Here is a 27,934-nt window from a genome sequence, read left to right on the forward strand (position 1 = left end):
TAACTGATGCACCTTCAACTTTTATTCAACATCACATCTCCTGTAGTAGACATTTGGTCTGAGAGAACAGTAGACTATGGGTTTCTAGTAGTATGTCTCAACAGAAAAGCACTATAAGTATGAAATGAACAAGAGACAGGAAGGTTAAAACATGGCTACAGGCCTGCATGCACAGAACGGTGGAGTATATAGACTTTGTTCTCCTCTAGGTGAGTGCTGTACAAACTGCCCAGCTGCCATTCAAACGGTAGGCCAGTCAATTCTGTGCAGGTAGCATTCTGTTCATAGAGCCGTCTGACACGGAGTGGCACGCACAGTCTGGTGTAAATCACACAGTAGTGTTGGGTAGCATCATGAATGACAAATCCATTCAAAAAGGCACAATCCCATCCTCAACAGTCACCCAGCAAAAGCTTAGGGAAACATACAGGCTGAAGTCATCAGAACCTAAAAACTACAAGTCCCACGGTTGCATCCAACAAAGTGCTCTGTGGATGGATGGTATAGCAGCAACTTGAGTTACGAGAACGTCAAATCGACTGAAGTGACAGCACGCAATGTGTACGAGTCTGTAAAGCACTCTTAGTTTCCACTGGTCCTGGGTCAGAAAACAGTCCTAAAGCATGTGTTTAAACAGACAAAGCATGTTTATTTCACACTAAAACAATATGCACCCCGACATCCAGAACATCCCTCTGTTCATTTTCTTTTTCTTCCCCCTGGCATGTAATTTTCTGCTTGTGTTCACTGTATATAATTAGAAACAAATTACAGACATTTATTTTGGGGATACAACATTTTCATGTTTTCATTTTAAAAATGTCCATTCTTCCAATTATAAGCAGCTGTACTGGTCTCACTGTATGTAGGCAATTTGTTCTGCTTAGAAACAGAAAGCATTGTAGGACACCACAAAAGCATTCATTGAAAACTTTGCAGCAGCATTTTAAAAGAAGAGGAGACAGAAATGGGCCAGCAACTGCCATTTTCAAGTATCATGTGTAACTGTATTCAATCCTTTGTCGAACAGCCAGGATTTCTTACTCTCTTCCATAGGAAGGTCAAAAACTAATTTCCCCCATATACAATTGAAACATTTTGGCAGGCAATTCAATAAAATTCACCAAGCTTAGATTATTAAAACGAGTGGGGTGGCATTACAACTTAAAAAAGGAAAAAGGAAATAAAATACAAACAAAATGTTCTATCAATAAATCAGCTAATGAGCCTTCTATTTAAGTACACTGGTATTTGTGAGAGATAAAATCATTTGTTATTGGTTATCAGACAATAACTGATGTGAGTCAGTATTCGCCATGTCCCGTGTGGTGGTGGTGGTTTGCTGACATGAGTACAGAGAAGAAGAGACAACTTTACAAAATGATCTTTTACCTACTGAGTGATGATTATGTCCCCTCAGTGTCTGTGACAGTGTCTACCACTGGCTGACTTGCAGCTTCCTCCATGGGCTCACTCTGTTCATTGTCTACGTCCTTAGGTGAGGCAAGCTGCTCCTGCTGCTCCGGTTCACTTTCAGGGAGCAGAGAGTCGGAGGAGGGGTCTGGAGTGGGCTCAGGAGAGGCCTCGGGTGTGGGCTCAGACACAGCGCTATTGTCCATCCCAGGTCCATTGACCCAATGAGGTTGGGGCGAGGAGGCTTTCTCTTGTGATTCCTCCTCATCCTCCTGTGGGCTCTCCTGCTCCTCCGGAGAGTGAGTAGTCTCTTCAGGTGGGCTGGCAGCTTGTGTGAAGGCCACAGGTGAGTCCTGGGATGAGGCCTCAACAAGTGGTGAGGCTTGGCTTGGGGTCTCAGTGTCTGGAGAAGCGATGGTCTTGGAGGGGGACTGGGCTGTGGGCAGGGACGGTGACTCTGTGTGTGGCGGGGTCTCGGGTTGCGGTGATGACTGGGCGTCAGTGGAAGCCTCAGGCAACGGGCTCTGACTCTTGCTGTCTGATGGGGATTGGGCTGAGGGTGGTGACTGCGCCTGAGGTGTCTCAGACGGAGCCGGGGTTTCTGGCTGGGGCTCGGGCACAGCTGCTTGGTTCTGTGATGGAGGTGGTGACTTAATCGGAACCTGAGGCAGCGGCTGATTCAGGCCCAAGAGAGGAGGTTTGGCCTGAGCTTGAGGCAGGAGTGGGGACTGGAATCGTGGCTGAATCTGGGGGTTCAATTTGAGTGGGGCAAGCAGTTTGCCTTGGTTCAGGGTCAGGTTGGGATTAAGAGTTGGAGTTGGAAGCAGAGGTGTTGGTAGAGGGAGAAGAGGTGTCCAACCCCCGCGTTCGCGCTCCCTCTCACGGTCTCTCTCCTTATCACGGTCTCTGTCGCGTTCATGCTCTCTGGTACGATCTCGGCCTCGCTCCCTGTCTCTCTCCCTCTCGCGTTCCCTCTCACGCTCTCTCTCACGGCTGTGGCGGTTTCCATTCATCTCTCTCCTAAAGTCGAAATCTCTTTCATCTCTGTCTCTTTGCCTGTCCCATGGGCGTCTTCGGTCATCTAGGTCTTGATGTAGTTCACTGTCAAAAGGCGCTGTGGCACCACCACTACGGTTCCAGGCCTGTGGCCCACCAACAGCTCCAGCGTTTCCAGAAGCCCCAGCTGCTCCTCCTGCTGTCCCAGGACGGTTGTCAAAGCGGTTAGGATAGTTCTGCCCTGGTGTGGGGCGATCCTCCTGGAAGCCTTTTGGACCTGCTGGAGCCTGTGGACCTCCTCTCATGCTGTCTCGCTCATCAAAGTCCCCTCTGGTCTGGCTCCAGCGGTTATCAGGAGTAAATCCTGCAAGAGCCTGGAGACGTCCCAGCAGGCTGGTTCTGGCAGGTTGAGTCCCTGGAGTTTGGAGCAAGGCAGGCCTGCCTCCTCCACCACCTCCAAGGGGCTCCCTCTGCTCTGGTGGAGGGGTCCTCAGCAGGCCTGTGCTCTGTTTTTCCATTGGTGGGAAACGATAGTCCTGGTCTTTGCCCTCATCAGCACCAGAAGAAGACTCATCTTCTGTCTTAGATACATTTTCATTGTTAAGGTTGGGGGCCCTGTTAAAGGGGTCTAATTGAGAGAAGGGGGCCCTGGCGCGGGCTTGAGCTTGGAGTGAGTTGTCAAGGAGGACAGCAGCCTGCTGGGCGGGGCCCTGCTGCATGAGGAGTGGGAAGCGTGCGGCAGCCCCAGGCTGGAGGAGGTTAGGACGCACATCCAACGGCAGCAGTCCAGGCATTCTCTGACCAGTCAAACCAGTCTGGTGCAGTGGGTGGGTGAGGGAGGCAGTGGGGTGCATGCCAAGGAGACCCATTCCGCTGCGAACTGCATTCTGCATACCTGGGGATGAAACACAATATTATGAAAACGTTACAATTCTTCTTGCGCATCAAAACACTGAAAGAAAATACTTGTTAGCATTGTCTCACCTTGCAGTGTAAGCTCTGCAGCGGCATCCATACCATCAGCAGACTGTGGCATTTTCTCACCGGTGGCTTGCTGAGTTTGCATTCCCACTGGGTTAAACACACCGGCTCCTGGGATGGTTGAGGGCATGAAGCTGCCAGGGATAGTAGTCGGAGGGATCATAGCGCTGAATGGTGATTCCTTGACAGCTTCCTGGCTGGTTGCCACTGAAGGCTGCACTAGAGCTACAGGAGGGTAGAGGAGTAACAACCCATTTAATCTAAGCTTAAAAACTTCCAGCTTATTTCTTTAAAGGAACACAACAATGTTATATCTATGTATAAGTCATAGGATTAGCACACCGTTAATACTTACAAGAAGGTGCTGAGGCCATGGCTGCTGTCTGTGCTGTCTGCATAAAACCTGCACAACAGGAAAGAAGTATGTGTAAGCTTTTGAATTTCTGTCGGTCTGATCGTCAATATGACTGAGTCTGCAGCATTTACCTGGAGGAGGCTGTGAAGTGTTGAAGCCAGCCCTTATGAAGGGTGGTGGCGGCCCGTAGCCTGGTGGGGGTAAGCTCATGGTGACAGGGAAAGTAGGAGGCACCAAACCCACTGCACTGGAAACAGCCTGGGCCACTGGCAGCTGGATGACAGGAGGTGGAGGACATAGGCATTAAACACTCTAAATTTCAATGACCACTGCAGGACCAAAGGCCAGGTTACAATTCATATATTTTCTCAAAACCCAAATGTGTGTAAATTATTCTAATCTAGGCGTTGAGGATTTGTCAGCTGGAATTAACAAGTTTTATTTTGAGTTAGTAAAGGATTTACTTTGATTCTCCTGTATATGACAATGTTACTGACATAAATGCATACTGACCACAGAATGGATGAAACTATCACACAAACAAATATTATAAACCATTAATTGAGACAGACCCTCTTCATTACCTGTACAGGCATCATGGTGACCTGCTGGTTATATGTCTCATTTTGAGTGTTAGATACCGCTGTAGTCTCAGCGCTTACTGGTTGGCTCGTAACCTCCTTAGCTGGCTCAGCATTCTTGGCTGCTTCCCACTCTGCAGAAAAAAGACAAAAAGATGAAAACAATGTTAAAAACTATCATCCAATTCTTTGTTTGGATTTGGCAGTTTTGTTATGCTTTTCCAACTCAATTTGCGTCTTCATCTCTCTATCAGGGAGGTGGATTCCCGATGGGATTTCTTGAAGGATTTTAGGCATTACCATAACAAAACAAGCAACCGAGAGAGTGGAGTAGAAAACAAACCCTATTAAATGATCAAATGCCAAGAAGTGTCTGTGTTTGCTTATCTGCATTATGCTTTCATCATGTGTACAAACTTGCTTGCGTGTCCTACTTATACAGCATTGCTACTGAGTCAGTAAACTTAAATGTTTCTGCCAAAGAAAGATTAATAAATAATGTGTTTCTTTTCACCATCGTTGACGGTCTCCTGGTCAATGATTCCTCCTTCAGCAAAGCCATCCAGGTCATCCAGTTTAACTTTCTCCCAAGGTATGTAGGTGACACCGAGGTCAACGTCCCAAAATTGCTTGTACTCCTGCTTTACTCCCTTGTTCAGGGCCCATGCAATCTGTATCAGATACACATATATGACTGTCAGGGGACAGAGTCTTTTTCAAAGACGTTTCTGTGAGTATAAAAGGATCCATGTGCCTGGAAACCTAAACTCTCCCTGGGGTTTCACCATTAGAGGTCAATGGACAATTAAATTAGAAGAAACTGCAGGGAGAATGACAATACAATCAATCAAATTACAGTATAAAGTCAATGTGTACCTTGATGATCTTGGAGCCAATTTTAAAGGAGCCAGTGCTTAGCTTCTGGCGGGCGCGGTACGCATCTTGTCTGTGGACCATACAGATGTAGGCACAGCCTCTGGGAGGGATCATCTGCAGAGGGGCACACACACACACACACACACACATACACACACAGAGATTACAAAGGACATAAGAAGGTGAAACAAGAGGACATGACTAAACAATGGAGAGTAATAATACATGCGTGACTGATAAAAATGTGTAAATGAGAAAAGGAGAAAAGCTGATTACGGTCACAATAAAGCAATGACAAACAGGCTTGCATGACAATAAATTCAATATACTTTAAATAAATTAGAGGGTTAGTAGAGTGAAATGTCTTACATTTATTGATTCTATCTGGCCAAACTCTTCAAACAGGTTAGTGAGGTCTTGCTGAGTAGCCTTTTTGTCCACTTGTCCCACCCACAGCGTTGTGCTGCACACTAGGAATGGATAGAAAGAAAAACAATTATTACCGATCAGAAGCAGTGGCAGAAACAACAATTAAAATATTCAACTAAAACAATGACTTCCACTTACCACTTAGAGTCTTGGATCGTATAGGAGGCAGTCCTTTCTTCTGCCGCTCCTTTTCTCGCTCTCGGGCGCGTCTTTCACTTGAGTATGATCGTGATGACTTCCTCTTACGATCTCTGGAGCGTGAACGTGACCGCTTACGGTGCTTACGTTTCCGAGAGCCGGAGCGGGACCTGGACCTTCTCCTCTTGGGTGACCTATAGAGAGAGAAGAACAAAACTTATAGAAATTTCTTTTCAGACTGATTTTTTTTGTTTACCGTCTTTTTCAGCACCAACACCTATTTTCAGTTCATTATTAGATCAAAAATTTGTCCAATTTAAAAATGCACTACCGTGAGCTACAAGCCTGTTTATTTAAAGGACTAGGGCAACTTAATATTACAGACTTGTATAGACAAATAATCACTGGCACATTTAGTATATCCTACCACAAAATGAGATTTCAGAAATAAGCGAGACCGACCTGGAGCGTGATCGAGAGCGTGTTCTGGAGCGTGTGCTAACAGTCTTCTTCTCCTCCGCCTCAAAGATCTCCTCCTCCATTCCATCCGGACCCTCGTCCAGATCCATGTCCTAAAAAACAGTATCATTTCAACACCGTTATACACAGAAATAACCAGCTAACGGTAGAAAACTGCTGTCATTACTACCACATCTGAACCATCAGTCCTGTGTGAGTCCTTGTGCTGAGAAAATAACCCCTATGATAAAAGCACATACATACCAAAGTTTGAATCATATTGATAATGTCCCACTGGCCAGGCATACCTGCTGTTGGTTGTCTATGGAGTCGTCCAGCTTGTTCTCAGGCTCAGGAAGCTGTGGCTGGCTGCTGCCTTGAGCAGTCGCAACTGAGTTCTCTTGCCCAAAGATCGAATCCTGCCCTTCTATGCTCATAGCCTGGAAAAAATACGAGAGCAGTGTTCTTGTTAGAGCTGCAACTAATGATTAATTTAATTATCAATTAATCTGCTAAATATTTTCTCTACAGTTGTTTGGTCTGTAAAATTTCAGGAACCTGTGAATGATGCCTATCACACTCTCCTAAAGCCCAAGAAGACATTATCAAATTTCTTGTTTTGTTTGACCAACAGGCCAAGACACAAATATATTTAGCTTATTATCACATAAGACTAAGAAAACCAGCAAATCCTCATAGTTGAGAGGCTAGACCTAGGGAATGTTTGGCATTTTGGTTTGAAAAATGACCAACTAGGATCAAAATGTTTAAGTTGCCAATTAATTTCCTGTTGATTAATTAGATAACAACTCATTTCAATTCTAGTACCTATAATTTGTCCTTTATTAAAAAAGGCATCTAAGTGGGCAAAGTATATCAACTTATTGCCCTGTGAGGAACACAATTTCCTTTCCTTGGCTGAGGCGTTTTTGTGGTGCTTACAGGTCTTAAGATCTGTGAAGGACAGAGTGTGATGTCTGTGATGAGGAGTTATTACTTGGTCATTGACTGTCAGGGTGTATGTGTGCATGCGCAGTTTTGATTGCCCTCAAACTGTACAGGCCTGATAGACCCAGACCACCAACATTACCTGTCAGACTAATTAAATGCTTTTTTCAGACTTTGTTTTTATGCACACATTAACACAAAGTACCTGTTCATTCAGAAATCTAAGCTCATTTGTATGGAGGAGCATCACAAACCTCTGATCTGAAATGAATTTGTCACCTTCAGTGTTATCACCGGGGAAATGGTAAGTCCTTCTAAAGTACTATAGCCTAATATCTGACTGCAGATATGAGATTCATTTGTTTGCACATATGAACATTATTTCTTTGTCAAGCCTGTCTTTGTCAAGTCTTACAGCCATTTACTATCCAAAATGGGTAAAACAGAGAAATCTTTTAAACCAAGGCAAGCTCACCATCGGTCCTGAAAAACTATGGTAAACAGTTCCCTGTGTGTGTGTGTACCTACTTTTTGCTGGTGCTGCTGGTGCTCCAGCAGCTGCTTTTGAAACTGCTCCAGGTTCTGCTGTTGTAGCTGCTCAGCCAGTTGGTGGAACAAGGAGCTGTTGATGGGCTCCGACACCATGGGCCTGAAGCGGTCAAAAAGCTTGATTAGATACAAGCACTCAGGTGGGATGAAGTGTTAGTTTTGGTGTTGGAGAAGTAACAGTCTGATGATAAAACCTACTGAACTCACAGTTGAGATGATGAAGAGTCCTTTTTAGATTCTTCACCACGTTCAGAATCATTCCCGAAGTCAAACGGACCCAAAAGTTTCTGCAACAAAGACAAAATTATCACATTTAGAGACATCAGATGAAGCAAGAAATGAGAAAGTAGTGGCTGCTGGCTCCAGCAATACCTTATTAAAAGAGGAGACCCTCTGCTCCAGGGGGTTGAGGCTGTTGGCAGTAGCAGCTGCAGTAAGTTGAGCTGTCAGAGCTTGCAATTGCACCACCAGGCCGGCGTCCAAGGCCTGCAGCAGCGACGGCTGTGGCTTCTGCTGCTGCATCTGCAGACTCTGTACCAGCTGCTGAAGCTGGTACCAGTAACAGGTGATAAAACAAGATTTGACACATTTTTACCACTATTATACCATTATTATTTACCCATAAAATCTTGAGTTTAATTGTTTAATAACTGAAAAGTTTGTGGACATGTTTGCTAACCTGTTGTCCCTGGGGACTCTGTAGGATCTGTGCAACAGCAGCCACGGTGTCTGTGTTGGTAATCTGGGATGCCCAGTCAGGCAGACCCTGGACTATGTTGGCTGGGGTGGCCGGGGTGGCTGGTGTGCCTGAATACACAGAGGCAGAATGTTGTAAAATAAAGCATAAACCAACCACAGTATCTAGTGGTGTCAAACAAGTTGTCTGACCACATTATCACAGCATATGGGTGTGTGTTGTCCACTCTACTTGTTTGTTCTCTGACTGACCAGGTGTAGTGTTATTGACTGGGGCAGCGCTGCTGGGCATGACGGGGGTGACGCTGGGAGGAGGAATCCCTGCAGCCATGTCCAACAGAGGCTGGATGATGTCACTCTTGAAGACAGCATTCTTTTGCCACAGATTCAGGACTCGCACTATCTTACTCTGGAAACGCAAGTACACATGACAAAAAGAAACAGTGACATAACAGTAAAATGTGAACCAAGACACTGCTCTAAACACCATTTGGGAGGGGTGAAGCCTACAAAAACAAACAGCAAATAATAAAACTGCCAGTATCTCAAGGCCAAAAACTGAAGATTTACTTAAGCATAAAGGCGTGACTGATTTATGGACACACATTAAGTGAGCACTCAAAATGCACAAAACTGCACTTACTCAGTTGCAACAATGCAATGAATGAGTGCATTACCAATGCCCCATTTATTTATCAAAGAACTTATGTAAAACAGAGGGATAACAGCAAAGGGTCCAATATCAACTCTCATAAAACCATGAAAAGCCACAAAAATTAAATGTCACAGAGAGGAACACAGATTATTAAAAATGGTCAGACCTTATCATCTGAAGGGCAGCGGTAGAGGTGCTGGAACGTTGTGATGATATTCTTGCTGAAGCGTGGGGCAAAAACGTCCTTCTCTGTGCCAAACTGGTGTCGTGACTGTCTGACAATTGAGTCGATGACGTACAGACCTGGGACCTTGTATTCTGGTTTGCACTGTCAATACAGAAACACATGGCTGGTGTTAGTATATTTTTAAAAAACGGAAAAAACAGAGTTCTTGAATTTACCGTCTGGGACCTATTTACAGTTCTACACTAACAATTTGCAATTGCTAGCAATTTGTGGTGTTCTACATTTCCTTTGAGACTGGTTAAGATTTAAGAAGGGAAATAACATTTTGAACTGAAATCACCTCTGCATCAAACTTTATGAGTACAAATGCCTTTCAAATTTGGTATATTCAGTAATGCTTAACTCCCAATATTTTGCTGCACTTAGGTTGGGTGTGACTGAGAATTTCATCTATGATACAACTGACCTTTTGTATGAACTTCTCCACACTCTGGACAACGTGCTTGTAAAACTGAAAAAGAAGCAAAGGAAATAAAACAGTTTGTGATGAGTGACTTGAGCAGCAGTATCTCAGAGCAGCATTCAAGAAAACAGCACAGATAAAATTAAACCAGCAGGGGCTCTGACTAAATACGATGAGAGAAAAGGGGCAGAAAATGCTCGACAGGCTTGTGTGCTGAATGTTCCGTTTTTTAACACTTTTCTTCTCGCTGCGGCTCCTCCTGTACGTTACCTACCCATCCAAACACCAGGACCACCCATTACTGACCTTAAGAACAGATAGATTAACTGCAATTTTGGCATTTTCACCAATTTTGGAGGGTGTGACAGAAAGAAATGCAAAGAATCACTGGCACATATAGTGTGTTGAATGTAAATTAAACACTGACATGGGTAACCATGATAGCGGTGGCCTTGGCAGAGTGTTTTATGCAGGAGCATCAAAAAAAATGTTTGAGAACAGTAGGAGGGCATACCTCAAACTTTAAAAACGTAGTCTGCTAAGTGAGGTTTACTGCAACAATACCTCTTCTCTGACCATTGTTACTCATTAATAAACAAACTGTCTTTATGTTAACAGGACATGTAAGTAGTCATCCTTCAAAATGTCTCACCTTATTGAAACATCATATTAATAAAATGGGAGTTAAGTGCACTACATAGTGAATAGGGAGTGATTACAGATACAGCCTTACACAATTGATCACTTTAATTGTATTGTACAGTCTATAGCCTTGTTAGATTTTGTCCCTGTTCTTTTTGGTCAGTTAGGGCCATTAAATATAAAAGGTAGCCTGCAGGCAAGAGGTGAGTAGATGGCCATTAACAGGCAGCTGGTACTTGTGGAACTCTCCAGATCAACTGATGCTAATGGCATTAACTTATGATAGAAGATGATAGAAAATAGGTATTGGCTCAAATTGGTATTGGTTTGAAGTATTAATGGTTTATTAAAGTTTGGCTCAACCATCCATAATAGATCAACCAAAATAGTATTCAAAGACAGACTGGTTACCTCGCATATTGATGGCCTACTTGGAAAAAAGCAGCACAGATTGCGCAAAGTTCAGATCAGTTACCATGAAAATAGCCTCACTTTACTAGCCTGTGACTTCATTGTAGTCATTATTGAGCGTTTCCCTTCATTTTGGCTGAATCATTGTTTCATGCAGCCCGGATGTTGGGAAACTGCATTATTCTATAACTTTGTGCAGACTGTTGTGCATGTTTAAGTTTAGGCCTATATCAAGCAAGGATAATATTAATGTATGTAGTTCATATGATTTTGGAGTGGTTTATTGAGGTGTGAATACTACACTGAGACTATGTCCACACTTACACATTTTCATTTTAAAACGAAAATGATCTCTGTCCACACTAACATGCCTGAAACAGGAAGCAGATTGTTTACTCTGTGACTGGTTGCTTTGTTGCAGATAATACTACAGAGGAAGAACAGCGATGGTGAAAAATAAGACCATGGTGAGTTAACCACTGGTAGTCAAGGCTGTTGTTTGTTTTCTTCCAGATGAGGGTCATGTCATAGGGGTGTGACAAATCAGGGAACGACACGTTGTGACTGATAAGACCCAATCAGGAAGCCAACACGGGTGTCTGCATCATAGTTTTCAAAAGTCTCCGTTTCTGCCCGTCCAGACTAAAACGCAATAGCAGAGCTTTCAAATTAAAACAGGTTCAGCAGCGTTTTCAAAAGTCTTCGTTTTAGGAGTTCAAAAATGCCAGAGTAGTGTGGACACTAGGTTTAAAACGTAGCTAAAGTTATGCCTTTTAAAGTGAAAATGTAGAAGTGTGGATGTAGCCTGAGTGTTATGCCTTGTTTTCTATTGACACCTCACATAGAGCTTAAAAAGAGGCATGAAGCACGCCCGATATAAAGCAGAAAAACAATAAATGTGATGACAGTACTAAAAAACAAGGCTTGACAAATTTTGGCCACCACAGCCAAAGTCTATAAAACATCTGTCAAGGTCAGAAAATGTATATTCCTATTATAGTACTATTCACAAGTAAATAAAACAATCCCAACCTGTACTATTCAGTAGCCACAGATTAATGATCTTTAGGCTGTCTTCTTATGCTCTACAGAAAAATCACTTTGTTTTAGCTAATGTTTTCATGTGTAGAGATGATGAGGGTGAAACATCTCTACTGAGTTCTTGGCACTCACTCTGTATGACCGCCACTCAAATTAAGACAGCCTAAGACTGTCTGAGGTCTGCAGTCTGCACTGCAGGTCACAAAGCATGCACAGGGTGATATACAGAAGTACTGAAATTCCAGCCTCAACAATGGAGGAGGAAAGTCTTTGCTGCAGGGGGAAACAACTTAAAGGATTACACATGTACCCTTTTCATTTTACAGTAAAAATTAACATGGTCATGCAGCCTTCTTTTTTCAAATCCATATCTAGAAGGACTTTGATGAAGAGGGCTGAAAAACTATGCATTTTGTAAGTAAGTAAATCAATTTGTCTTAAGCCACACTTAATTTATGTTGACTGCAGTGGTAGCTCAACATTTTCGTATGAAAAGCTCAAGTTCTACCATCAGCCAGTAGATGGAGTCAAAGTACAGAGGAGTGACTAGTGAGAGTTAATGGTTCTTTATCACAGGGACCAATAGGTTGAATATGGTCATTCCAATTGAATAAAGTGACAGATGAAAAGTCTTGTTAAGTAACTGCAGGCAAGCTCATATATATTATGTGATCTCAGGATAACATGAGGTAGTGACGATGTTACTGTGATAGTGCAAATTAAATGCAACTGTCAAACTGTTGCATTTCTACCAACTGTGTATAGTAATTACACAAGTTAAGTCAATAAAATGCTGTTTTCTAGGCATTCTTTAAAGATTTTGTCAAAAATAGACATACTTTCATGGAAACTTATCAGTGAGCTGCCAGGAACCAATTTTTTTCAATCAACACCTTGCACAAATCTCTGTAGTTGCAGCAATTAAAAATAAGCTGTCAACTATACATACTAAAAGAAAACAGATGGGCTCAAACAAGAGCAATAACAAATGTTCAGGAAAACATGACACTTGCAGAATACAACAACACCAACACCAGACTGTGGCAATGACAAAAAAGCAGCTTAAAAAGAATCAAAGTATCTCATTTGTTATGATTTTAAACTCAGCCGTGACTGCTGTGTGTGTCCAGTGAAGCATGCAGTAAGCAAAGTAACTGTGTGTCAAGAGGACACTTTCAGGAATGAAAGTGAGAGTAGCACCAGTCAATTTGCTAGTAAACAGTAGCTTTACTACAGAATTAAATGTATTCAATACATGAAAAGATCTTAGACTGAAACCAATAACTCAAGAGAGGACAGATGCCTTCTCTAAAGAACCCAAATCAACGTGAGCTACATGAGCCTTAAATAAGCAGAAAATGAAAACATCTTAATCAGCAGCCCCAGGCCCAGCTAGCCTATTATGATAATAATAGGCAACACTGACCAATATTTACCTGCAAAACATGATAGTGTGACAATAAAATGTTGACCAAATCTCACACTGTTTACAATTAAAGGTTCCATATGACTTTTTTTCCTCCTTGGGCTTCCCCCTAATAGTCGACCCACTGTTAGTCGATGAGAAGAGTCTTAGTCCACCAGGAAAAAAACCCCTCAAAACTCCCTTCTAGAGCTGCACCTTGCCAAAATTAGGTCAAAACCTAGTATGGCTGGACCGTGTATGAAATGCTAGAGGGCTTTTAAGTTGAAACAACGGATACAATAAGTGGCAACACCTGGCCGAGGCGACCAAGAAGACCTTCATCACTCAGTCAGTGACCCAGTCCGCTGTGATCGATTGCTCTGGAAAGATTTGTCAGCTTTGGCACTTTCTTGCCGGGAAACCACCTTAAATAAGAGATATGAGGATTTAACGGAACTAAGTGACCCACGGGACTGAAAAAGGTAACTCAGTCTCCTTGCTGGTTGTCCTGACACATTTATTGTCATTACAGGCAGCTCGCTTTGTGTGCACGCTTGTAAAATTTCTATTTTAAAGGCTCATTATTATAGTTTTGTATTTCTCTGTGATGTAGCTCAGTGTTAAAAATGTTAGTGTTGGAACTCAAACCATTTTCTGATATCTGAAAAATATTTAAATAATTAAATTAATATCACAAACATGTGACAACTATTCGACTTATGGCTTGAACTAAGACTATTAGTCGTCAAAAATCTTTGGTTGGGGGCAGCCCTATTTTTTTCCCCAAGTGACAGCCCTTTTATATGGAATACAAACTAAAACTGGTATCATAATTTTATAATTTGAAAACTTATCCAGGGCTGCACGGACTGAGCTACTTTTTCTCACACTGATAGGTTGATGCTGATTTTATTTTGAATCAAGGCCGAGCCAGGTCAACAGTTAATTAAACTGAGACTGAGCTGTTAGGAGCATGACTGCAGTCAGTCTGTTGTTGTGTCTCACATACATATGCAGCCGATAGGGTGAGTGTAAGACAGTATCTAATTGACAGCTGAGCTGTGGCAGTCACGTGTAGATGAGAGAGCCACAAAGGCAACAAGGAAACTTGTTGAAAGAAGAGTTGATATTGCGTTAAGATTGTACTGACTTTGTATGGTAGAACGCACACACACACATATATTATCTATATTGAATTTTGATGATAGATAATGTTATTATAAACGTGGTTACATGATAAGTAAAGGAATGGAAATCAAAAAATTGAGATGCTTTGAGAATTATTTTGAATAGAATCATCACACCCTGAATCAAAATTGAATCCAATCAAGAGATTCCCGGCTCTCATACATACAGAGCACAGACATGTGGTTGTAAGGTATGAGAAAACACATGCTCTTACTCTAATTGCTGCAGTGTGGACCCGTATCTAGGCAACGGTTCTAGCATACTGCAGAGCCTGATCAAGTGTGCAAAGAATAAAAACTACTTTGCAACATTACTCTGCCCCATTTTAAAGTATATTCATCCTTTGTAACAACTTAACATCTACAGGTGGCAGGCTGAGTGGAACATACAGAGATAATATGAGATCAGAGAAAATGTAAATAAGATAAACTGCTGCCTGGGATAACTGTGACACCAGTTCTAAGCTTGATGATATACAAGCTCACATATAAACAACACAACAAATGCAATGTGGAGTCTATATCCATCTGAATCCTTGACTGCATTTTTAAGTAAAACATGTTCTGAGCCACAAGCACTTTAGCCTGAACAACATGATCCCTGAGTACTTGAAAACTTGTTTACACTGTTGGCATCAAATCCTAATATTTGTATCTGTAAGTTGTAGTATGCTACTATTCTGAGTATACAAAAAAATAAAACTACAAGTTTTGACACACTCCAAACTAAGTACTTGTTTATGAATGTGTATGCTTTTCAGCAGATTAAGCCGATAGTGGTCACACTTTGACATTTATCTAACTATACATGTCCGGTTACAATTTTCTTCTTAAACTGGAAACCTAAAATGTACATTTCAATTACTATGAATTTACTATGATGTGGTTACCCTGCAAAATCTTTTTTTCCTGCTGTGAGCCTCTTTTGATTTTTATGGTGTTCATGAGTAATAAAAGTCTAAGTGAACATTATAAAATATCAAATCTACATTGCATGAAGTGCCAAAATTAAATATGGCCTCCAAGCAGCTGATGTTTTGTTTCTTTTTTTAGCAGGAGGAGCTGTATGACAAGCAGGACAGGCAGTACAGAAGTGAAAGAGGTAAGACATTCTCTGACAACCTGGTGAATATGGTCAATGTGTGTGAGTTTATACACAATGCATGAATTATAACATCAGCATAAAAAGTAATACAGATATTCTGATATTCTTTTTGCAGTGTAGGAGGTTAAAAGACTGTGGGGAAAACTCTGTTGTATGTAAATCAAGAAAAGGAGAGCAACATGGTGATAAAAGCAGGCAGGCAGAAGAAAAGACAAAAAGAACACTGTGAAGTTCAGAAGGAGGTATGTTGGGAGGCTGTACATTTTTCTGCAACAAAATTGTGAATTTCATGTGAGAATACAAATGACAGCTTTTTTCCTCAGATTACGTACTATAAATTTGTTTGCTTTGCCATTTATGTGAAAGGACCTTAACGGCCCTGAACACAAATAAACAATATCCTGACAAACAGGCTCTCTGCTCAGGTTGAGTTTGGGCACAGCCATGCTGGAAACTGCAGTCACCAAACTCCTATTATTATTTGTATTACTTCTATTATGTCAGTCAAGCACAGTTGGTACATGCCCACAGAGTCCTGTGTGGTGTACTATAGGTGTGTCAGGGCTTTGAGGGCCACACACTTTACAAAAACTATTTTAGGCTGCAAGGATTAGGCCAAGAAAAAATTACAATTATCGCGTCATGATTGTATGTCTAAGCCAACCAGTCGAGATGCAGTTTACATCCATGTCTGTCCAGACTCATAATATTTGTAGTGAAGACTTTGAAGGAATTGAATAAAAAGGTATAAGTGTATTTTCCTTATACATGCTTGGCCAATAAAGCTGATTCTGATAGAACACAAAGTTGTAGCCATGACAGTAGACAAAGCTGCTGCAAAGAAGCTACAAATCCTAAAACATGGATGCTTCACACACATCTTCTACCCGGCAGCACAGAAGATCTATAGAATCACCACAGTTTCAAGGTGGGCACCCAAGATTAGTGTCACCAATTCAATATTTGATCAAATGTGAAATATGGTCACAATCTCCCTTTCTGTTCCTGAGTTATGGCGATGAATAAGACCAGAAAAGTGTCATTGCAGAACATTACGAAAGTTGACATTTTGAATATAAAATGTCATCACTTCATTTTATCCTATTAGACATTTGTGTGGAACTTTGTCCAAATTAACATATGAATTCTTGAGTTATGGCCAAAAATGTGTTTTGTTGAGGTCACAGTGACCTTGACCTTTGACCACCAAATTCTAATCAGTTCATTTTTGAGTCCAAGTGGACTTTTGTGCCAAATGTGAAGAAATTCCCTCAAGGCATTGGGGACTGTGGGACTGACAGATGGACAGACAACCCCAAAACATAATGCATCCGGCCATAGCTGTTGGCAATGTAGAGGCATAAAAATAGTTCTGCTGGACCAACAGCAAATACAAACAGTTTCAAAACTTTGATGTCTATTTTCAAAATTTCAAACAAATGTTAAGTATAATTTTTTCAAACTGTTGCCTTTTTTTGTTAGAGGCCCTGCACAGCCCCACGAGTGTTTTGAGTTATTGTGGCTGATTACATCTGCTCAGGCTGAAGGTGGGTGGAACTATGCTGAGAATTATGTGACATCCCCAGACATTATGCACTAATAAGAATGATATAGTTGTAATATTTCTCGCCTGAAAGGTGTGGTCAGACTGGATTTCTCCTGCCAAAATGTATTTGTGTGATGAAAAGCAGGCAGTACAGGAAGCAGCATGGGTAGGGTTGTAAGCATTAAGCGCAATAGCTAGAATGGCTAGCAGTCTAACAACAACAGTCCACAAAGTTGTTAATTATACAGCTTCTTATCAAACACTTTCCTTTCATTAACCTCCATCATTGTCCTTCCCTCACTGCAGCTACGCCGCATCTCTCCTTTTCTGCTACCTGCATTAATTTGCTGAGCAACACAAACAAGGATATAAACAATCAATATTTCTTGAATGAGAGGTCAATCCCATCCCCTTTCTTAAACTGGCTGGACACTGGAGAGCCTCCTGATTCTGTGTCAAAGCTCAATCAGATTGAAATCTGTACAAAGTGGTGGGTCGATTCATGACCCGAAGCAAATATGTCTCGTTTAGCCAACAGGAGATTAAAACAGTCAATCAGTCAGAAATCAAGCAGTCCATACATGCTCCCACAGTCCAAGGTCTAGTCAGGCAAAAGTGAAAACACCTGTGTGGGTGTACCATACAGGCGGTATTATGGACTAATGGAACAATTTTTTAAAAATTGGCTTATTTTTGGTTTAAAAAATGTGAACTCATTATTTATCTTGAATATTTTAAATGGGTGAAAAAAGTACAAAAACGGTTCGACTGTTTTTGATTTTGTTGTTTTACTTATTTACATTGACAGACATAGACTCAGCTGCTTAATTGCATTTTCCATGTATTTTTCTCCTTCACTTTCAATTAAGCTGTCCTCACAGCAAGAGGATCTCATTTACTCCAAGATCAAATAACCTAGTACCAAGTAGTATCGAAACTTCTCCAGTTAAATGATAACTGCATTAATCCTTTTTGTACCCAGATCTAGAAAAAAAATGACTATTTGTATGGTTTTGCTTGCAGTATTCTTCCATTTAATGCGATGTGTGATTGGCCCACTACCGCAGCAGCTACAAACCATACAGTCTGTTGTGATGAAGTCAAGCGCAGTGTATTTGACAGAGTCAGCAGTTCAGCATGCCAAGCTGTCTGATAAAATAAATGCATAAAATGTTTAAGGATTATATCAGGAAAAACTGAAAATATGAGTAGCATGATAAAGCACCTCATCAAGCATGGAGAAAACTTCAGAGTGGACACCTGCACCATGTTGTCTTCTCCTCAAGAGGACATACTGCAGCTGTGTGTAATGGTTACTAGGCTAACATTATTCATCTTTTGTGTGTTGAAACTTAGCTAGGATTTTATCGAAATGATAATCGCTTTGGGCAGGTTTGTGTGGTAGTGAAGTAGGAAAAAAAAAAGTTTTGAATGAAGTACTCTATTGGTATCAGTATCACTTTAAGGGTACTGGTATCGTAATTTTTTTTAACAATATCCACCCCGACAAACAATTAGTTTTACCCTGTCAATCTAACAAACATTGTCAACAGGAGTGCAGTGACTTAAGTTTTAACATCAAACATATAAGATAAAGGAACAGATGCCCCTCATCCCTGCTGCCAGCTGATGTTGTAATACTGCTGTTGTTACCGTCATGGCTGACAGACTGTCCTTTATAAGTGAGACATTAAATTAAGTATATATGGATATTAGAATTTAAACTGGAAGTCCATTTTTACTTGTTATTGCTTCTAATGTATTTAAAACCAACATTTAGGACTAACTCAATCTCACCAGGTGCAGACTATTTACATGTAAGTCTAAGTAATGGTTGCGTTTCTGAATTGTGACTCATAGTACTAAGGTTGACATTTAGGATAGTTTTCCATATTCCATAAGTTACTTTTGAAAGCCTGTTTAATTTTTGCCATTGTTTTTATACTAGCTGATGGTTCTTTGTTTAAATGTCATAACTCCATTACCAAATCTACTGCATCTCAGGAAAAAGAGAGGCTTCTTCCTAAAATCTAATAAAATATATTTAAAATGGGAGGAATTAGAAATGCCAGCCTGTCCCTTATAAAATAATAATAATAAAATAAATAATAAATTAATATTAAAATAATTATTAATCAATAATTAAATCTTTATTTCTCTCTTCAGTTGAGCTCAATAAAGGCTCTGGACATTATTTGAGAATTTATGGTAATAATTGTATCAAGTAACTTGGAGATTAAATTCATTGTAAATTAGACTATACATTGTGTTGCATTTATCAAGTATCAAGAAGGAGGAGTGCTGATCTTGGAAATCACTGACCAAGTCCCTTTGACCATCTATGGGAGTTATGAAAAAGGACATAATCCTAGATTAGCGCTCATACTCTGACACTTGATGAATGATAGTCAATGTGCAACATTTGTCTTAGGGCCCAAACGCACTGAAAGTAATTGACGTGCCTCATTTGACGCGGGTCAATTGATGCTCCTATGGCGCACTGTAGGCATCAGATTTGAAATGCCAACACCCCAGAACCAACACGGATTTGTCTTGTTGTTCTTTGTATTGACTGCTACATTGGTTGGATGTAATGAATTAATGAAAAGGAGAAATGCAGAGGAGAAAAATGAAACTAAGAGCTTCTGTTTCCACAGTCAATCATCTGTTGAGTGTTTGATGGTTATTTATTTGTGCTTTATAATGTAACTGCTGTGAAACAATCAGAAAATACCATTTTATTTCTCTCATTCACAGGCTTGTTCTTGCTACTGATCACTCTCCTCGCTCAACCACTGCTACGCTCTCTGTCTCTCTCACTCACACTCACTCACTGGTGCTTTCAGCTCGCTCGTGCTCTCTCTCTTTTTAGCTGCAAAAAACCCCCAGCTTTGGTCTCTGGGTCCTCATTTGATGCTCCAAAACTGAAACAAGGTTGGAGTAGGGGCATCAAGGCAGTTTGACCATTTAAAACAATAGGTGTACTTCAAAAAGCGCACATCAGACGCTTTGAATGCGTTTGGGCCATAAAGCCAAAGATTAAAAGTGACAAACTAAATATGTTATGAATTCCACCAAGTTGATCTTTAAAGAATTGTGGCAAATCTACAAACTACTCAGAGAAAGTTTGGTAAAAATTCAAAATAATTTATAACAGGGCACAAAATTAGCACCAGCCAAATGCTGGTAACATGTGCAAATGGCTGGTAGATTTGCTTCTCTCGCCAGCCAAAAAAAAACAAACAATGGTAATCTATTGAGTGGCAATTAAAAAATTTGAACATTCACTCGTCATTTGGCTGGTGGATAAAAACGTTAATTTTGCAACCTGATTTGTAACACTATTTAACAATTTCTCAACCATCTGTCACAAGTCATTTTTGGACCTAAAGGTGCACAAACCACAAATACTGCACAGACTGGAGTTGCCACAGCAGCACACAAGATTTCAAGAGTTACTGTTACTATTATTATACTAGCCCTCCGCTTTCTGTTGGGAGGGAAAAGGGAAGACACAGCACTGACAAAGGACCAGACACACAACACGCAAAAGGAAAAGAGTCATCAATCTCCAGCTGAAAAGCTGCTAATAGGCACCTTCATCAATCGCTAGTAGGCCAACACTGCAAACTATAGACCAGCTACCTACTGTAACACTAGGACCACAACCATTTGTTGCTCAACTGCATATGTGGTCACGTATTTCAATGGACACAAAATATGGTTTGAGGTTAAATGTATACTAAAAGTTTTTCAGCCAAGAACTAAAAACGTATGACACTAACATTTCTGAGTCTGCCAGATTGGTCAAGATGAGAAAAAGTCTGTGGTGAAGTCAAACTGTCTCACAGCTTAAGTAGAGAGTGCAGAGACAATAGAGTACAGTCCACTGCCGGGAAAATGATCATCCCTGGGTTAGATTTGACCTTCCAGATTTGTCATAGGGCTGTCACTTTTTATTTGAAATTTAAACTACGGTTCCAATGTAGGAATCAACAAAAAAATCTGTCAGTAATGAAACCTCCTGATTCAAAATTCACCGTGTAAATGCAACAGGCTGAGCTCTGCACTCCAGGAGTAAAGCAGTAAAATGCAACCTGGACTTGCCATTAGCTGCGGTATTATTGCATATTAACCATTTTCAATACAGTGATATCAATATTTTTTGCTTATTTCTTACGTTTTAATATATTTAAAAATGTAACATAAAGCATAATTCATGTTAATGTCACCTCAGTTTAACAATGTGAAATTATATTAAAATTGTACAATAAATGAATAAAGAAGCAAAATTTTGCAGCACCCGTGGCCTGTCCTCAAGGCACCCTAGGGTGCTGCAGCACCACTTTAGGAAGCACTGAAAACTAGAATACTGTTTTCTGTTCACTTAAGCAAAAAGGAGGAAATGACTGAGCTGTGCTGAACATCTAATCATGAGCGCAAACCATCTGAGATCTAATGTGTGGAAATATTTTGGATTTCACAGTACAAGGGGAAAACAAAACAAAAAAACAACCCCCCCCCCAAAACCTGCATGAAAGGTAAGGCTGTTTGTTGCCTTAAATGTTTACAAAAGTAATGTAACAACGACAACAAATCTTAAGACATCTGTTAACTTGTTTCTAACTGATAGGACTGTTTAGGATTAGGCTACGTGGGTTGCATTCAAATGAATTCTGAATCTTTGAAAAAGTGACAGCCCTAATTTATTATTAAAATCAACACTTGAAATTGCATCTTAAATACCATATCCGGAGCAGCAGATAAGACTAAAATCTTTCAAGTCCTCCACATTTCAACACTACATGTGCCAACATGAAACAACACAACCACACTGTGTGTGCACAAGGCATAAATCACTGCTGCTCTGTCAAGACAAACATTCAGGGTTCAGGCACTGTGAAAAAGACAACCCTCAGGCATGAATTAGATCATCATGTTAATGAATACTGTCATATTAATAAAGATACTGATAGTAGTTTACTCCTGAATGACTACTAACTCTCAAATACTCTGCATAAGGTGTGCAGAATAAAATTACATTCAGCTTAGAACACGCCACCCTCAGCAAGTGTATGTATTCAATGCCCTTTGTGTTGAGGATAAATGACTGAAAAGGTGTGTTCAGTATTTGGATATCCATAAACTCAAAGACAAAGGTCAATCACAACCCTTTACTAACTGATGATTGCTGCTATGTGCACTATGCAGCAGCACAGAAAATACTCTGACTTAACTTTCAAGAAATGTCAAAAGGGAAGCGTATCAACTAGTCCAAACCACCAATACAATAGTCAGACAACTCAAGAAGAAAATTAACAAGATTGCACCAAATTCAAACACAATCAAAAGCTCAAAAACCAAGATTGACCACTGCATGACAACCAGAGGAGGAGTACAGCCCACAGTGACAAAAGCAAAAGAGCTGCTTCTCTGGGTGTGTGGGAGCAAATTAAGATTAAATGATTTTAGTCTTCTTCCATCTTCCTTGTGAAACAACCCATACTCCTACCTAAGCTGGTAAGGGATTCTCTTATCTCTTTGTAACTCTCTCCACCCCATCCTCCTGCTTCACTTTCAGTGCTTTGGGGGAGCTGGGAGAGCTGCTGAGGGAAGGGGAAACGGGTGTTATTCACAAGCAACATAAGGAGCAATACCAGCAATACCAAAAGCTTTAGAAACAAGAGTATAAACAGGTCAAGAAAAATACATTATTGGAAGGTTTATTTTTAAGGGCTGGTGTCCTGGACGGTGTCAGGCCAATAAATCTTCAATTAATTCACCTGGAGTAGTGATAATAATAATAATAATAATAATAATAATAATAATGATACTTGTGCTAATGATAAGTAGTTTTGTTCAGAATAATATTAAACTCTTGGCATTTATCCTTCAAGCATCTCAGAAAAAAACGCTGAGCAGTTTTGCATTTCAGGTGAATATAGATGATCATGAGGACTTGGTCAGTGATTGTTGATCAGCCTTTTTCTCTGAGAGTCTTTAATAGGCCCAGGGTGCAGGACGTCAGCCATCAGTGCAATATAGTGTATAAATAAGAGACAAATTAGAAAAGGGTCTTTTGGCAAAAATAGCGACTAATGCTGACGTTAAGGAAAAACATGACTGTAATCTCTTAAAAAACATAAAACCAAAAAGCAAAAAACAAAACATAACAAAAAAAACCCCCCAAAAGATATTTTTATTGCAGCTGAGTTCAATGTTAGAGGCCATAAACAAAACAAATCTCTTGAAGAGGGCTTGTATTGAATACAATGCACCTCGGGTATGTCACTGCTACGAATACCTGAGAACAGCCTGTGGCCAACAGTGCTGTGCATTGAACGGTTTCTATGTAGGGACGGGTTCTGATAGCTGGTTCCATTTTGGATCAGGTTCCTGATCATAAACTACCTGGATTCACTGAGTTTATCAAACCTTTTATCTTTCATCACTCTTTTTCATTAGCAAAGGAGTAATAGAAAACACAGATAGCTTCTCATTCCTAGCTGACCATCACTGTCTCTGGTTAAAATGACAGATGTCAGCAGCTGCATATTGGATCAGCTGTAGCTAATTAATGTTGACACGATAAGTTTGGGAGTTCTCTGGTTAATGTGCTCTCTGCAGCTGGTGTCTGCACTTAGCCAATAATTGAGTGAAAAGACACATCACTCTGTAACTTCACTGTATGACTGCAAATAGACTGTATGTTTTTGTGGTTTCACAGCCTGGTGACCTTTCTCTAGAACAGAGGTTTTCAAAGTGGGAGTCCTTTTCCAAGCTTTGTCTGAGGGGAGGCCCACAGTTTCAGTCTTTGAAAAACCCCTGCTGTAGAGAAATGATCTTGCCGATCACATAATGTCAATATAAGAATCTGCCAGTTAAACTTTAATTTATATAATGCCACCATTTTAATCTGATCATCTTAATAGTTCTGAATGAAGATCTTCAGTATTTGAAGTAGCTCCTGAAGCACAGTAGGCTACAGCCGTCTAATTGAATGTGTCAGATACATTTAATTAACATTTCATATATTATGCTGCTCGTGTCGTTTTCATGTTGTAGGCACACATTGTGAACATTAATTAGGCTGCCACTAAAAACCATAGTGTTTCTTCCCTCTCAACCAAAAAATGTGATTAGACCTTGATTAGATTCAATAAGAGATTTGATAAGTGGATTCTATACTGATTTGAATTTGATAAAATGCTGTCGCATCCATCTCTATTTCTATGTCCCTAAAAATGACACCATAGTGGGTTTAGTTAGTGAGTATGTAAATTTACATCTATATTGCTGTGTTATAATAGGAGAGAATTTTAGACAAGGAATGAAGGGTGTAAGAAGAGAAATATTCTGGTGTATCTAACATGTAATTCAAGGACAGCTACTCTTAAGAGGTTCAAGCAATGCTGATGTTATTTTTTTTGTTCAATCAGACTGTAGTATTAGAACAGGAATCGCTTTCTAAGTTGGGTAGCATTTATAGCTGGGTAGTAATATGAACATTTAACATTTGCAAGATTTCAAATGGCAGACCGCAAATCGGGTTCCGCAAATATAATTAAAAATTATGTGTATAGTGTCACTTCACAAAACCTAATCAACAAAATTAGGACATACATTTGCAACTACATTTTGTAGATCTTCAAATACAACATTTAACTGGTAACTAGAGTTTTCTGTTTGTTGCCACTGTATAAGGTGCATCCGCTGCCAATGATGACTGTCAGGTAAGGTTGACTACACAGGATGTGTATCAGCCCTCCAGAGGACTTGATAAATACAGTTGTCTACACGGGCCGTGATTACGATCCAAAACATCTTTTCAGACTTTAAGTCTATTTATAGCTTGCTTGTTTAATCTGTACAAAAAGTGGAGCGTAAAAATGACAGGTTGAGGTTCTATGGGGGATTATGTGCCAGACTATTTCTTGGCTGGGTGCAGTGACTTCCTGGAGTCTTGTTAAGTGTAAATATTTTCCAAAATGTCCACTCTAGCACACTTTGTTTACTCAAATATCAGAGAGGAGAATTTTTATACCAGTTAATGCAAAAAGTTGAAATTCAAATGATCCTTTTTAAAATAATTTTCTTATTGTTTGTAGTTTTTTTTCCCCCAGACAATGATTAGTTGCTGGCTGCTCGCTAATAGCTTTGGTAGGGGCAACAATGTAAAGTAACTGCGTTCACATTGATGAACATCCTACATACTTTACATATTGAATAGTACACTCCATTACTATCCTTCAGTATGTAACATGCAGCAGTGACTGTCACTGTCTGGTTTGGCTTTCCAGTTTTAATCTTTGATTTAAAATATTTAATTATAGTTAATATGGAGTCCCACAGGATCCCAATCCCGCTGCAGCCCTCTACCTCATATCTCCAACACTTCTTAACAAAAGTAAGCAACATTAGTTGTATGAAAAATCACTTGTATAGTTCCTGTAAGATGGGCTCTGATTGCAGCTGCTCACATTACAGCACAGCACGGTTGTCCCATATGGAAATTTGGAATTAAGCTCATGTGCATCATACTATCATGATTGACTCTAAGCATCAGAATTCCTTTCACTAACCCGAGACTGCTTTCTCACAGCCGAACTTATTTATAATTCTACCAAATACCTGCCAGTATGACATGAGTTTCAACCTCAAGGCTTTGGAGAAACATAAAGAGGTACCTGAATGACAACAGTTGTCTTTATTCTATTTTTAGATGATACACTTTTCCCAGGTATTTGAGAAAAAATAGTCACAAGAAATTTAATATCTTGTACAAGTCCATCACAGTCTTTTACAAGACCGTTGGTGTTCTCGGCTAGAAGCCTGCTGAGGCAGGTCATCTGCACTGCCAATAACTAACACAGACTACCTTCATATCCCTATGCACGGTTCAACATGAATACCTGGCTTTACTTGCCCAATTAGTCCAGGTAGTCAGAGTTATACTTGCTCCTACATATTTTCAATCGACAACCAGAACTGTATTATTTAACCATTATTAATTTTTTAAATATATTTTATTCCTACACATTGTACAGAAGCATTCACAGAGGGTGAATAGGATGTCAAAAACAAACTACTAGATCATACAGGTTGTGTGGACAAGCTTATCTGAGCTCATGTTGGTTAGTAATGGATCCACTCACAGAAATCAAGAGGAGATGAGCAGCTTGTAATAATACAATGAGGGCATACAGGCACTCACATCGTGATTTTAGTATTGTTGTATAATTTATATCAGCCCACAGAGTTACATTTGCATGTTTATCTTTGAGAATGTACCCCTGTTTCCATGTTTGCTTGATTTCACCAACAGCAGATTGGCCATTATCTGTTAAAATGGTATTTGTGTGTTTAAAAAGCTCTTTCAAAAACCTATTTTGCATCAATGAAGTCGGATGCTGTATTACAATTTGTGGCTAACACAAATATATCTTTGTTTGAAGTAAAAAGTCAATTTCTGTTCTACATTTCGCTCCCTGTCCTCTCATATATCGCTCCAAATAATGGATGGAAGCATAAACTCAATGTGTTTTGAGTTCTTTATTCTCTATTACCTGCCTCATCTTTCAACTCTACATACTTACTTTTATAGCCTTGATTCCAGACTTTGTGATCTGGGTCATCTTGGCCTTGGAGATGGGCGGCTTGTACTCATTCAACGAGTACAGCTGAAAAATGAAATGAGACAGGAGAAAACATCTTTTGTCATATAATATAGTAACTCAAACATAAAACAAGACTAGTAATAATAATGATAAAAATAACACAACAACCATATGCCCATTGAATAATCAAATGCATTCTCCCTTCTAGCCTTTAAAACCTTTTATTTTGGTAAATGTTAGTGGTCAACAAAGCCACGAAGTACATAATGAGCTGATGTAGTGGGCTTGCCTCTGAGTTCGGTTATTTGTTTTGATACATCATTAAAACCATATAACCACTAACAACTGAATCAGGTTTAGTCAGGTGTAAAATCTTAATCGTATTAGCTGTTACCTTGGAGTGCATAATGAGGTCAGCATTTACACTGACCATGACAAAGGACAGACAGACTTTACTGTCAATGCAGACTTATGATGGCTACGCTACTAGCTGGGAGCCCTTTGATAGCCAGCATTAACTGTCTGCTAGATTATCACAAGTCATTTTTTTTGCTCTGTGCAATTAAACACCAGGCAGCTAAATAATTCAGCCATAGTTAGCTACATTGCATTAATTATCTGGCAAAGCGCCAGAGGGAAGCGATACATTTCACCCACGTCGATATTAAACTAACGTTAGCTCGCCAAGTTATCACGCAACTGAGGCGGGTTTGCTAAGTTGTAGGTTAGCTAGTTACCGTTAGCACCAGTCTGTGGAAAATATTTGCTCAGACTGGCAGCCTAACCCACGCTCCGTGTATTAAGAGTCACTCTCTTCACAGCAACAAGCCGGGTGGTTAACATAAAACCGGCTGAATTAGCCACTGTGTAAATTAACGTTATGGCTGTATTGTTGTGCACTGATAGCGGCCTTATGTGAGGCAGCCCTCCGCTCATTTTCTGCTAGTCAATGCTAACGTTAGCTACTGCAAACGTGAATAAGAACATTTCTACAACCGACACGTTCAACATTTTACAACGGTTTCAAACCAACCTCGTTGTTAAAGGCTTTGACGGCCTCCATAGTATTGTAATTTCGGCTCGCAGGTGGCTGTAAATATTTACAGATATCTCCTCAATAACCGGTTTGAGACATGCATGCTCGACGTTTGGTGAGATGGAGGAGACTGCCAATATGGCGCATAACCACAGTGGAAATCTACAGAGAGCCCAGCGACCCCAAGCGGCAACCACTGGTCACTACAAGTAACGCCT

At 40.3% G+C, this 27,934-nt stretch overlaps 1 protein-coding gene across 1 annotated transcript; it reads right to left on the reverse strand.

Annotated features, from left to right (window-relative positions):
* scaf8 (SR-related CTD-associated factor 8) lies at positions 1 to 27,895 on the reverse strand. Its single transcript, XM_042388073.1, has 20 exons — positions 27,714 to 27,895; positions 26,660 to 26,743; positions 9,730 to 9,774; positions 9,243 to 9,404; positions 8,674 to 8,830; positions 8,405 to 8,532; positions 8,098 to 8,274; positions 7,933 to 8,012; positions 7,705 to 7,825; positions 6,537 to 6,668; positions 6,232 to 6,341; positions 5,770 to 5,963; positions 5,572 to 5,672; positions 5,203 to 5,316; positions 4,841 to 4,997; positions 4,330 to 4,460; positions 3,877 to 4,018; positions 3,746 to 3,793; positions 3,394 to 3,615; positions 1 to 3,304 (listed from the first exon to the last, which is right to left on the reverse strand). The coding sequence occupies exons 1-20, from the start codon at positions 27,741 to 27,743 to the stop codon at positions 1,407 to 1,409; spliced, it is 4,233 nt and encodes a 1,410-aa protein (XP_042244007.1). The 5' UTR covers positions 27,744 to 27,895; the 3' UTR covers positions 1 to 1,406.
* Positions 27,896 to 27,934: the final 39 nt, after the last annotated feature.

The sequence above is a fragment of the Thunnus maccoyii genome, chromosome 16, assembly GCF_910596095.1.
Source record: "Thunnus maccoyii chromosome 16, fThuMac1.1, whole genome shotgun sequence".
NCBI classification, from domain to species: Eukaryota; Metazoa; Chordata; class Actinopteri; order Scombriformes; family Scombridae; genus Thunnus; species Thunnus maccoyii.

What these genes read in the sequence shown, in the direction of transcription:
- scaf8 (XM_042388073.1), bottom strand. Translation starts at nt 27,743, where the DNA reads ATGGAGGCCGTCAAAGCCTTTAACAACGAG. An exon ending in ACCAGCAGCACCAGCAAAAA is followed by an intron (nt 6,669 to 7,704) that starts GTAGGTACACAC and finishes TATTTTTTCCAG; the next exon opens with GCTATGAGCATAGAAGGGCA. An exon ending in CGCTCTCGATCACGCTCCAG is followed by an intron (nt 5,964 to 6,231) that starts GTCGGTCTCGCT and finishes CTCTCTCTATAG; the next exon opens with GTCACCCAAGAGGAGAAGGT.